The sequence below is a fragment of the Colobus angolensis genome, unplaced genomic scaffold (assembly GCF_000951035.1).
Source record: "Colobus angolensis palliatus isolate OR3802 unplaced genomic scaffold, Cang.pa_1.0 Scaffold121, whole genome shotgun sequence".
In the NCBI taxonomy this organism is placed as follows: Eukaryota; Metazoa; Chordata; class Mammalia; order Primates; family Cercopithecidae; genus Colobus; species Colobus angolensis.
The window spans coordinates 9,051,830-9,065,654 of NW_012113253.1; the positions used below are offsets into that span (position 1 = coordinate 9,051,830).

The 13,825-nt window shown below is 35.3% G+C and overlaps 1 protein-coding gene across 2 annotated transcripts in view; it reads right to left on the reverse strand.

Moving 5' to 3' along the window:
- Nucleotides 1–13,825, reverse strand: part of VPS13B (vacuolar protein sorting 13 homolog B (yeast)) — an 873,819-nt gene that overhangs the window by 842,886 nt on the left and 17,108 nt on the right. For both annotated transcript variants that reach the window (XM_011931782.1, XM_011931791.1), the window contains exon 3: nucleotides 5,818–5,961. In XM_011931782.1, the coding sequence (XP_011787172.1) occupies nucleotides 5,818–5,961 (144 nt within the window). The remainder of the gene's footprint in view (nucleotides 1–5,817; nucleotides 5,962–13,825) is intronic.

A 13,825-nucleotide genomic window follows, 5' to 3' on the forward strand; every position in this document is an offset into this window, starting at 1 on the left:
AATAAATAAATAAATAAATAAATAAATAAATAAATAAATAAATAAATAAATAAATAAATAAATAAATAAATGATGTGATTATAAAGAAAAGAAAAGAAGCTGGAGAGGGCAACATGGTTGCCGGAAAGTATTTCCCCAAAATGTAGCAGAGAAATAAGCACTTTAAATGATAGCAAAGTGCCAATAAAACAAATGAGAGGTTGAAAGTGAAGGAATACTGTTAAAGTGAGATACTTAAGATACAGAGACAGGATCCACAATAAAGGGAATGCTTCAAGGAACAGCAAAGTCCATAACATAACCATAAAAGGATTGGCTGAAATGGAACAGAAATAAGGATGACAGAGTTAAAAATCAAGGAATTGTGTTGCTAGAAAACTATATAAGAATCCATAAGGACACTGAAATGACCCAAGATGGATGAACTGAAATGACCCAAGAGGGATGAACAAAAAAAGTCTGTGAATCAGGTAACAAAATTTTCAGTCACAGGGACCACAAAACCAACGGATGATGGCTATCAGGGGACCATAAATGGTTATATAGTCAGGTCACACGACCTTCAAAAATTAAAAGATATTTGTGAGTGTGTGTGGAAGAGTAATGGTCTAGAGTCAGTCCAATTAGAAGGCCATTTATTATAACATTCAAGCAATGACCTCACCAATGACAGTGATGATAAACACAGACTTCAGCCAAGCTAAGAGAGAGGTGATACCTCTCTTGCAGGCCTCCTAATCTCAAATTCTAACTAATTGATTTTTTAAATCAATTAACAGAGACTGATTATTCTTAATAGTCTGCCAACACAACTATACTAATTCATAATAATCAGCACTTAAAATTCCAATGATCACATGTAAAATTTCTACAAGTAAATCCATGAAATCCCTAATGGTAAACAGAGCACATTGATGGCCAGAACAAATGACCATCAAGTAAATACAAAATCCTATCTAAATGTAAACAAAATTTAAAAAAAAAAAAAAAACTTTGTCCTGTAAAAGTATGGAAATTCTCTAGATCCCAGAAAAGTTCTGCTAGATAGAGCAGATAGGTGCTGGTATCCAATCAAAGATAGCTTTATTTGCCTGCACTACAGTGGAAAAAATAATTCTGAAGCCCTTCGTCAAAATTAGACATTCAAATCAAAACAGCTGCCTCATATCTTTAAGTCTAATTACACTGACACAGACTTTTTAGAAAAACAAAAATAAACTACAAGATGAAACTATAAAAACAATTTGATATAAAATACCACAGTCAAGAGTAATAACATATCACTTATTGATCAGGTCACCTAAATCTATGGGTTGTCAGGACCAAAATTTTTTTCTTATTAATACTGGAAATCAGTGGCTTATGCTTCTAATTCCAGTAATTTGGGAGGCCAAGGCAGGAGGGTCACTTGAAGCCAGGAGTTCGAGACCAACCTGGGCAACACAGCAAGACCCAGTATCAAAAACAGAAACAAAACAAACAAAAAGTGGCTTACTGGTTTCTGACTCAAAATGTTTAAGAAAGGTATCTGTGCTTATAGGAAACAGAAAACTATCTCTGAATTAAAATACCACAGATACAAATATTTTCACTTTTTTGTTTAAAATCTAACTAAACCTGTAGGTACATGAGATAAAAGAATAAAATCACCTTAGGTTTTCAAACAGAAGATTTTTGTAATATTAAAGAGCCTTCTGATCAATAATCAGAAGGTTATGACAGTAAAGAAATAAAATTAAACTTGCAAAACTGATTTTAAAATAAGTTAAGCTAAAGATTATGACAGTAATGAACTTGCAAAAATGATTTTTTTTTTTTTTTTTTTGAGACGGAGTCTCGCTCTGTCGCCCAGGCTGGAGTACAGTGGCCAGATCTCAGCTCACTGCAAGCTCTGCCTCCCGGGTTCACGCCATTCTCTAGGCTCAGCCTCCCGAGTAGCTGGGATTACAGGCGCCCGCCACCTCACCCGGCTAATTTTTTTTGTATTTTTAGTAGAGACGGGATTTCACCGTGTTAGCCAGGGTGGTCTCGATCTCCTGACCTCGTGATCTGCCCGTCTCGGCCTCCAAAAGTGCTGGGATTACAGGCTTGAGCCACCGCGCCCGGCCTCAAAAATGATTTTAAAAGAAGTTAAGCTAAAAAGGAGAAAGTAAGAATATATACATAAAAATAAGTTTCATCTGGAGTGAAACTGTAACTATTTCTCCTATTAGAAGATAATCTCAGATTTTTAGGTTCAAAAGATGCTTTCCAAATTTTATTTTATTTACTTTTATTTTGAGATGGAGTTTTGCTCTTGTTGCCCAGGCTGGAAGCAATGGGGCGGACTCTGCTCACCGCAACCTCTGCCTCCTGGGTTCAAGCAATTCTCCTGTCTCAGCCTCCCACTTTTCAAATTTTTTATGAAAAATAAGTAGTACTTCCATAAACAGCCTTACAAATAGTTACATTTATTAGATTAAAAGAGTTTTTAACATTTTTGCTCCAGGTGGTACAAAAACCAGAATAAATAGGTGGTTTAGAAACAAATTTATCACTAAGAAGTTTTTTTTTTTGGAGACAGAGTCTCCCTCTGTCGCCCAGGCTGGAGTGCAGTGGCGCAAGCTCCGCCTCCCAGGTTCATGCCATTCTCCTTCCTCAGCCTCCAGAATAGCTGCGACTACAGGCGCCGGCCACCACGCCCAGCTAATTTTTTGTATTTTTAGTAGACATGGGGTTTCACCATGTTAGCCAGGATGGTCTCGATCTCCTGACCTCGTGATGTGCCCGCCTCGGCCCCCCAAAGTGCTGCAATCACAGGTGTGAGCCACCGTGCCCAGTCAAGACTTAATTCAATGATCAAAGAAAGCACATTAATCATATAATTTTTTAAATTGTATAGCAAGTCTTGTCCTGTTTTACAGATGAGGCCCAAACAGGTTGAACAAAAAAGAATATGAAAAAGGAGAGGAGTACATAGTTAAATGGAAGTTACTGATAATGTTTTAGCTCTTAAGCTATGTTCACAAGTATTTATTAGATTAGCATGGACTGATGTGTCATGAATCAAAAACTGTGTATCTGAAATCAAACACAGGATAAACAGTTTACAAGTAGTAACTCTGCAAGATTTAAAAGTGAGGGCAATGACTGACATATATACATCTCTCAGAGTAAATAGGAAATCGTTAACAACTATTTCATGAGTGAAGTTTCAATATATTTTTTAAAATTCACAGTAAACATCAAGATAAATTTCATTTTACGTAACACAACAACTCAGTCACCCACTCATCCTAAAAATCTCTATAAGTAAAACTGATTATAAAGATATGTTAAGGCAGTGTATTTAAACCATGACCACTAGAATCACAATCATTATGAATCTCTTTTGCTAAGTGTCTTTTGCTGAGATTATATAAATATTTTAGCAATGCTTTTCAGTGCAGTACAGAGTAGACAACCAATAAATGTTGGTAGAATTAAATTTACCTTCACAAACAAGACATGCCTTCTTATCAAGGCATTTAACAATATCTTATTTTTGGAATGATCTTATCTGATTTAAGCCTTATGTTCATACCTTTTAATCATACTTCAATACATTCATATATATAATAGTTTTTAACAGATTCATCTTTGAGTACCTATAACTCTAAAAGGCCCCTTCACTAAACCTACCATTCCAACCCCAATTTTATTTAGAAAATACGTCTTTTCTTCATGGTGATTCTACAGTAACTTGAAATAATTTGAATATAAACTTATTCAGTTTTACTAGTACATGCATAATTTTCAGCTTAATTACATACTATACTAATCAAAGCTTAAAACAGGAAAATGAACTATTTCAAAATCTGCTTCATCTACAATGTTTTTACTCAAAATTTAATTCCAATCACTAGCATAAACCCAAGCATTACTCTCCAGGGGTGTACACTGCTAAATAATTTGTCCAAATGTCAACTGCAATTTTCAAAAATCCTTTCTAACCCAAAATGTTAAACATCTGTAAAAAATACTTGTTTTCAGAGTGGTTTACATTCATGACATTTAACCTTTTGCTGTACACACCACAAAATTCAAGTCTCAATTACCATGCAAGCAGGAAACCTGATCATTTCTGCAGTAGCCATCTGCATAGTCCAATATCAAGTATTAGTTCTAGGTTGCACTAAGTCATGTGTTACAAGTCTTTTTCTGCAGCCTCTATAATTAGTTGTAATTTGCCTCTGTTAAAACATGTTTCTTAAGGGACATCTGGCCTTGAAACTTCCACCTTCTCAATGAAAAAATACTTAGTGTCTGGATTTTTTTTTTTTCTCTTTTAATATGGAACACTGCATGGGTGGTATAACCAAGTCCAGACTTTGAAAAAAAAATAAATTCCAAGAAAAGATAGTAATTAAGAACCATTTAAGTATTACCAACTATAAATGTAAAGTAAAACTTTGTTGTAACTATCCACAGATTTCTAAATTAATCTCTCAAATATTAGAAGATCACAAAGTAACTTTTCATTTTCATAAGAATATAACATTGGACTATTAACTTCTAGAAACTATATTAAGTTAAATTGGATAATACATGTTTGGAATCAAAGATTTCATAAATGGAAAAAAGATCTGAGTCCAGTGGGTTGATATGACACTCAAAGCATCCACTTAAAATAGGAAATAATTTTAACAGTTCATTTTTAACCCTAACTTCACAAAGATTAAAGTTACATTTAGAATATGTTAAACCTACATACAGATTCACATGGAGTCATTTTAATAATACTTATCAATTTAGTTGATTATAGGCAATCTTCCTTAAAACTAAAAGTTAAATGTTAAGTAGCTGATAAAAAAAAAAAAAAAAACCTAATAAAAATGAATGACAGACACACCACTCTTTTGCAAGGTGAAACTGGAAACATTCTCCACAATAAGCTATGGTCCTGACCTATTTCACTTTCCTAGATTGGAAAATTTTTGGTAGAAACTCTTTAAAACCAATATTACACATCTGCAAAAAAACACTAGCAAGAAATATAAGATGCATCAGAGAAGGAAGAAATAAATCTGAAAAAAGAAAAAATCAGTTTCTTATACCAAAACTTCAAAAACAATTATAAAATTTGGTGCAAATATATTTTCATCTTCCCAAAAAATAACCTGAGAAATTCCCTTCAGATTTAGAAAAATTATGTAAAGAAAAAATTCATACAGGTCCTTTGCAAAAATCTAAAAATGTTAATGTAAAAATTGGACACAATTAGGCTGTACTTTCACTGTAGATGTAAGTAATAAGCAATCTGCATGGTCCCTAGTAGAGCTATGACAAAGTAAGTAAAATCTGTATGAAAACAACCTTTACATATTTTATTCAAATTTAAAAACGCCCATTACAAATAATCATGTAACTTAAAAGGGCATATACAAATTAAAGGCCAGGCATGGTGGCTCATGCCTGTAATCCCAGCACTTTCAGAGGTCAAGGCAGGCAGATCACGATGTCAAGAGATTGAGACCATCCTGGCCAACATGGTGAAATCCCTTCTCCAGTAAAAATACAAAAATTAGCTGGGCGTGGTGGTGCACACCTGTAGTCCCAGCTATTCGGGAGGCTAAGGCAGGAAAATCACTTGAACCCGGGAGGCAGAGGTTGCAGCGAGCCGCGATTGCACCACTGCACTCCAGCCTGGCGACAGAGTGAGACTCTTTCAAAAAAAAAAAAAAAAATTAAGTATATAAGCTATGTTTATGTAACAGTTGATATATTCAAAAAAGTAAAGAAATGTCAAATACTACTAAAATTAGTTAACATAAACAACTTAGTTCAATAATTTCTTACCTGTATCCCATCCTTAAGTTTCAAAATGCATTCCATAGTATTGATGGTAATTACCACTGGTTCTGAACCCAGTTTTGTCCATGGTACATGAATCCTTAATTCATGAATATGTCCACTTAAAAAAGTGAATGGTAATTTCAGTTCCTTAAAACACAAAACATTGCATAAAAGTTAGTAAGTGTTTAATATTTTTTATTATAATATGCAAATTTCTTTTTTAAAAAATAAAATTTCCAAAACAAGAATATTTGGGGACTTACTGTTTAGTGCTTAATATTTTTCATTCTAATGTATAAATTCCTTTCTTAAAAGAGAAATAAAATGTCCAACACAAAAATATTTTGAGAATTACTGTTTATCAAAAAGTAGCATCAAATACCTTGTTAGGCCATAGTTAATGATAAATAATAATTTATAGTACAAGTTACATTTAATAAGTTACTTAAGCACTCTAGGCCTGTCTCCTACTTTGCTGAATGGAAAAAATATATAATACTTGGTACATGATGAAAGCTCATAGATGGTAGTACAATAGTATATAGCAGCAGTACTTGAGATACCTGAAATGATGTAATTTTTTAAGTCTCCATCTAAAAATATGTCTTCAAAATATGTTTTAAACTAATAGAACAGTATTCTAAGTCAAGTTGAAAGGGGAGCTCAACTGGAGATTTGAGAATAACTTGACAAAATGAAAACTGATCAACCTAAAAAAAAAAAAAAAAATGTATTCCACTTCACCTAATGTAAAATTGAACTGGATACTACTTGGTCCTAAATTTTAAGTATTTTCTGACTGCTTTCCATTATCATTAGATAAAAGATTAGACATGAAAAATTTCACCAAAATTGCTTTATGCTCATTTGTCTCACTTCTCTAGATACAATTTGTTTACAAATCAACAAAGGACAAAGAAAAAAATGTATTCCCATCACATTTTTTACAGTTATTGTAACTCTATTTGTGAAAGTTAATAAAAATATTAGGCTTATTCATTCACATTTTAGCCTACCTAGTTGGTTCAGCAACACAGTAGCAATATACCTAAATACAGACAGTATAGCAAAGTGATTAAGACCAATAACTCTGCAGCCAGCAAAGACTTTATTGTATCTTTGCCTCAGTTTCATTATCTTTAAAATTTGTATAAAAATACTATATTTTGAATATTAGATCAATTAATCTACATAAAGCTTAGAATACTACCTTCCTCACAGAGAAATCATTATAAAGGTGCTAGGCTGGGCACGGTGGCTCAAGCCTGTAATCCCAGCACTTTGGGAGGCCAAGACGGGTGGATCACGAGGTCAGGAGATGGAGACCATCCTGGCGAACACGGTGAAACCCCGTCTCTACTAAAAAATACAAAAAACTAGCCGGGCGAGGTGGCGGGCACCTGTAGTCCCAGCTACTCGGGAGGCTGAGCCAGGAGAATGGCGTGAACCTGGGAGGCAGAGCTTGCAGTGAGCTGAGATCTGGCCACTGCACTCCAGCCTGGGCGACAGAGTGAGACTCCGTCTCAAAAAATAAATAAATAAATAAATTTTAAAAAAGGTGCTAAATATTATTATTATAATTACAAAAGTATGGGCCTAATTTGTTTCTTCAACCAGAGGTTTTTTTTGTTTTTTTTTTTAGAGGGCAGCTATTAAGTTTATTGTTAGTACTCTATGCTAATAGAATGTCACAATTTTTAGATCTTTGTCATTATCACAGTATTTTTAAAATGCATTAATTTCTTCAAGCATTGTTCAGCTAGCACAAGACTATATATTGATCAGTGCCTGTAACAAAAGCAATATTTACTAAACACTGAGTATGTACCAGGTACTATTCTAAGCACCTTACTTGTAAACAATTATTTACTCCTCCTAAGAACCACAAAATTTAAATACCATTATCCCCATTTTACAGTGAAGAATCTGAGACATGAAGGGTCAAGAATCTTCCCAAAATGAAACATCTAGGAGAGCCTGGACTCAAAATTAAGAAATATTATGCCAGAGCCATGGCTCTTAACCACTATAATACTGCCTCTACACTTCCATTATCAGCACTGAAAATGTTTCCACTGGCTATTTATCTACCTAACTGGACAATGAGCAGATTAGAATTCCACCTCTACCACCCTATGCCTTGTGTAACAATGATATATTTGCAAAATGGCTTTCAAAGTTGCAGTCCAAGGGCATAACTCAGATTGTCTCAGAGTTCTCAGAGTACAGATGTTTAAAGACACCTGAATCAAACTCAAGAACTTAGTGTCATCAGAATGCTACTAACCAAACATTAACAGAAGAGGTGACTTTCTGGATTAGAACATGGAATTTTGAGACATATGATCTGACTTTATAAGCAAGATAGTTTCAATTTCAAAATCACAGAGGAAAGAAAAATAAATAAATAACATATTTATATATACTGTAAAAGGTGAAACACAAATGATGATTGTTATAACAAATGGATCTTCCTTGAGGTAACCAAAAAAGGTATTTTCTTTTCATTCTTTTCCCTTCTTGAAATATATAAATCTACAACTTTAATTTTATTTATGTATAACTTTTAGGTAATACATCATGTAAAATGCATCCCTAAAATCAGAACATCTATGATAATGCAATGGATATTAGTAGCAAAGAATTTCAGAAGAGAGTTGAATATATCTCAAAAACCTAATTATAGGTAAGGTATTATAAAATAACCGAGAAAAGGGATACTTTTAAAATGAACATAACAGGCAACAAAAGCAAATATAGAAAAATGAGACTACATCAAATTTTAAAACTTCTGCACAACAAAGGAAAAAGAATAAAAAAGATCACTTATGAAATGGACAAAAATATTTGCAAACCATCTATCTGATAAGGTACTAATATCTAGAATATATAAACAAGTCCTATGACTAATCAACAACAAAATAACAATAATTCTATTTAAAAATGGACAAAGGAATTGAAGACATGTCCACAAAAAAGATATACAAATGGCCAAAAAGTATATGAAAAGAAGCTTAACATAACTACTCATTAGGGAAATGCAAATCAAAAACCACAATGAACTATCTCTCAGTCATAACAATGGCCATTATCAAAAACATAATAAGTGTTGAGAAAATGGAATACTTATACACTCTTGGTGGAAACATAAAATGGTACAACTGCTACAGAACATAATATGGAGATTCCTCAACAAATCAAAAGCAGAATTACAATGATCCAGAAACCCCAATTCTAGGTACATACCCAAAATAATTTAAAAGAAAATCTTAAGGAGATATTCACACACCCATGTTCAAAGCAGCATTAATCACAATAGCTTTAAAGTAAAAGCAACTCTAATATCCATTTTTGAATGAATGGATAAGCAAAATGTAATACGTACATACAATGGAATATTATTCAGCCTTAAAAAATAAGCAAATCTCATAATATACCACAACATGGATGAAACATGAGGCCATTATGGTAAATAAAATAAGCCAGTTATGAAAAGATAAATACTGTATGATTCCACACATATAAGGTATCTAACATTGTCAAACTCTTAGAAAGTAGACTGGTGGTTGTCAAGGGCGGGGGCAGGGGAAAGGTAAAAAGGGAGTCATTGGTTCAACAGATAGAGTTTCAGATTTACAAGACAAAAATGTTCTGAAGATCTGCTGCACAAGGATGTGCATACAGTTAACAGTAAGATAGTATACACTTAAAAGTGCTTAAGATGGTCATTTCTCTTTAAGAAACAAGGTCTGTCACCCAGGCTGGAGTGCAGTGGCACAATCAGCTCACTGAAACCTCCAACTCCTGGGCTCTCCCACCTCAGCACGCCAAGTAGCTAGGATTATATGCACATGGCACCACACCCAACCAATTTTTTAAATTTTTGGCACAGATGAGTCTCACTATGTTGCCCAGTCTGGTCTTCAACTTCTGGGCTTCAAGCTATCCTCCCATCTCAGCCCTCAAAGTGCTGGGATTATAGGCACGAGCCACCATGCCCAGCCTCAATGACAAATTTTATGTCACATGTTTGTTACTACCAGAACACACTCACACAGACACACACATAAGTGACAAGACTTCAAGAATGCTGAATGAGGAGCTCGGCAAATCCTCTCCCCAAAAAGCAATGACAAAAAAGACAAAGTTGTCAAAAATAACAGCTCAGCAGCAGTAAGAGTAAGGCTAGCATAAGGTCACAATACAATTTGGGTCAGGCAACAAAACAGCAGACCAGTCCAAAAATTAACAGAGAAATCTGGAAAGTGATATAGCCCAACGGGATCTTGCCAAGGTCTCACATTACTGGTAGTCTAGAAAGTTGTACGCATATGCAAGAATGTACTTATACAGAAGACTGTATATCTGTTGTTCCACCAGATATACAGATACAATCCCCCAAACAACCACAATGAGAGGGCAATAACTAGCAAACTACTCATTTCTAGTTAACCATGAGGCCTCATGAACATAGAGAATTAAAAAAAAAAAAATCAGACTTACAATCTCCTGACTTTGAAACTATTACCCAGTAAATGTATATATCTCATGTCAAAGAGTAAATACCTTACTAGCTCAAAGGTTTAAACAATCTCCAATCACTGGCTGATGACTAATTATAGTAACCCAGTGAAATTCCTAGAATGCCAGGCTTAAAAATAGAAAAGAGAATTTTTTTTTTTTTTAATGAGCAGAGAAATCAGAGGGCACACGAAAGAGACATCACAAAATTAGTCGAGGCAAGTCAATAAACAAATAAACCTGCAACAACAACCATCTCCTGGGGGAGAAGAAATCAAAATCCAAAGTTGCTGCAATATATTAAACAAAATGTCCAATTTACAACAAACAACTATGACACATGCAAAGCACACAGAAATAAAAATAGTCAATAGAAACTATCTTTGAAGGAGATCAAATGCAGGGCTTGGTACATAAAGACTTCAAAACATCAATTCCAAATATGTTCAAAGAAATAAGGGAAACCATATACAAAATTTTTTTTTTTTTTTTTTGAGATGGAGTCTCACCTTGTCACCCAGAGTGGAGTGCAATGGTGTGATCTCGGCTCACTGCCATCTCTGCCTCCCAGGTTCCAATGATTCTCCTGCCTCAGCCTCCCGAATAGCTGGGATTACAGGCACCCGCCACCACACCCGGCTAATTTTTTTATTTTTAGTAGGGATGGGGTTTCACCATGTTGGCCAGGCTGGTCTCGAACTCCTGACCTCAAGTGATCCACCCACCTCGGCCTCCCAAAGTGCTGGGATTACAGGCATAAGCCACTGCATCCGGCCTCAATTAGAAAATATCAATAAAAATTACCAAAAAAATGAAAATTTTGGAATTGAAAGTACAATCAACAAAATAAAAAATTCACTAGAAGTGCTCAGCAGCAGATTTGACTTGGCAAAAGAATCAGTGAATTCAAATCCAAATATATCATAGTCAAACTACAGAAAGCCAGGGACAAAAAAAAGCTGAGAGCAGAAAGACAAAAACAATTTTTCAGGTACAAGGAAACTTTTAGTAGATTAACACCTAATTTCTCCAAGAATTCTATATCCAGCAAAATTATCCTTCAATAATGCAAGCAAATTAAAAGATACTCAAATAAAGAAAAAGATAATAGATTCCTAGCAGAATATTAACAGAAGTTCATTAGACTGAAAGGAAGTAGCAATAGATGATAAAACAAATTCACACAACAAAACAATACAGGTAATTATGTTGGTGACTGGTAAAGGACATTATAAATGCTTTGTTCTCCACTGTTCTTCTGATTTAAAAGGAAACTGCATAAAACAATAATGATAAAATTGTATTGTTTGACTTTTAACAAGTGAAGATGCAATATATGTGACTATAACAGCACAAGCAGAAGAAGAAAATGGAGCTATAGTAGGGAAATGTTCTCTATTTTAATAGAATAAAGTTATCAATAATCTCAAGTAGTTTGCAGTAAATCAGATGCATATTATAATCCCCCAAGCAACCACAAAGAAAATAATTCAGGCCAGGCACAGTGGCTCACATCTGTAATCCCAGCACTTTGGGAAGCTGAGGCGGGCGGATCACGAGGTCAGGAGATCGAGACCATCCTGGCTAACATGGTGAAACCCTGTCTCTACTAAAAATACAAAAAAAAAAAAAAAAGCTGGACTTGGTGGTGGGTGCCTGTAGTCCCAGCTACTCGGGAGGCTGAGGCAGGAGAATGGCATGAACCCGGGAGGTGGAGCTTGCACTGAGTCGAGATCACGCCACTGCACTCCAGCCTGGGCAACAGATCAAGACTCTGTCTCAAAAAAAACAAAAAAGAAAGAAAGAAAATAATTCAAAAGTAATTTGAAAGTCAATAAAGCAATTAAAATAGAACATCGAAAAATATCAATTTATTACAAAAGAAATTAATAAGAGTATCAGAGGAACAAAACAGACATGAGGCACACAGAAAATAATAGCAAAATGATAAATGTAAATTCAATCATATGAATAAAAATTAGAGGTAAACAGATTAAAAACTTCAATCAAAATGGAACCCAATGCTCATCTCCTCCACAAAGAAAAACCAAAACAACAAATAGAGCACTTTGAGTTGAATGTGTATGGGAGAACAATGGAACTCATCAGGAAGTAATGAAGATCTTTTGAGGCACAGAAAACTCCACAGGTCAGCATAAAGACGAAAGGAGAGCACCTGGCCAAGACCAGCCTGGAGCCAGAAGGGGCTCCCCATTGATGAGAAAAGTTAAGCAAGACATCCTCAGCGGTCCCCATGACCACTGTGGATACTTGCAATTCAAGCTACAGGGCAGCTCCACAGTCCTCACAAGCCCTGAGTCCAGTATAGCGAGCTGCCTGAGGTCCATAAGGCTGGATTGCTCCAGAAAGAGAATTCACATTTGATCCACTGAATTCCCCAGGATCCAAGCTGCTGCAGTACTGTTATCATTTGGAGAATGAAGCAACTGCTAGAGTGCATTCTGCCTTGGGGCTCAATAGCCCTGGCATCTCTACATCCCTTGGACCCTGTAATCAGAAAATGGCAGCTGAGAAATAGCAGCCATTTCTCAGGGACTAAGGACCAGCCTGCCTAGCATTCCTCACCCCAAGCAAAGCCACACCACTGCCTCCACAAACACCCACAGTCTAGCCCACTGAGGCACTCACAGAAAATGCTGATATTGATGACGGCTGAAGAAATCACATAGAAATTACATTACTGCACCCAATCAGGAAAAAAGCCTCGGCACCCTACTCAACCAATACTGAAGTCAAATCTACAGGAAAAAGTTTTTTCCTATGAAAACTACTTCATAAAATTGGCAGAGGTGGTTGTTCTACCAGATAAACAGATATCAAGCTAGGGACACAAGAAACATGAAAAGGCATAGAAACATGACACCTCAAAGGAACACAGTAATTCTCTAATAACATATCCCAAGGAAAACAAACCAATAAAATACCTGAAAAGGAATTCACAGTAATTTCTTAAGGAAACTCAGTGAAATACAAAAGAATACGGATAGTTAATTCAACAAAATCAGAAAAACAAGTCATGATCTGAATGAGAAATTCAACAGATATATGCCATAAAAAAGAACCAAACAGAAATCTTAGCATTGAAGAAGTCAATGAATAAAATTTAAAAATACAAATGAAAGTTTCAGCAATACACGAGATCAAGCAGAAGAATTTGCGAACTTGAACATAAGTCTTTTGAAATATAGTAAATCTTCACCTAACATCATCAGTGGGTTCTTGGAAACTGTGATTTAAATGAAACAACATGTAACAAAACTAATTTCACGGCCGGGCACAGTGGCTCACACCTGTAATCCCAGCACTTTGGGAGGCCAAGATGGGCAGATCACGAGGTCAGGAAATCGAGACCATCCTGGCTAACACGGTGAAACCCCGTTTCTACTAAAAAAGTACAAAAAAATTAGCCAGGCGTAGTGGCAGGCGCCTGTAGTCCCAGCTACTCGGGAGGCTGAGGCAGGAGAATGGC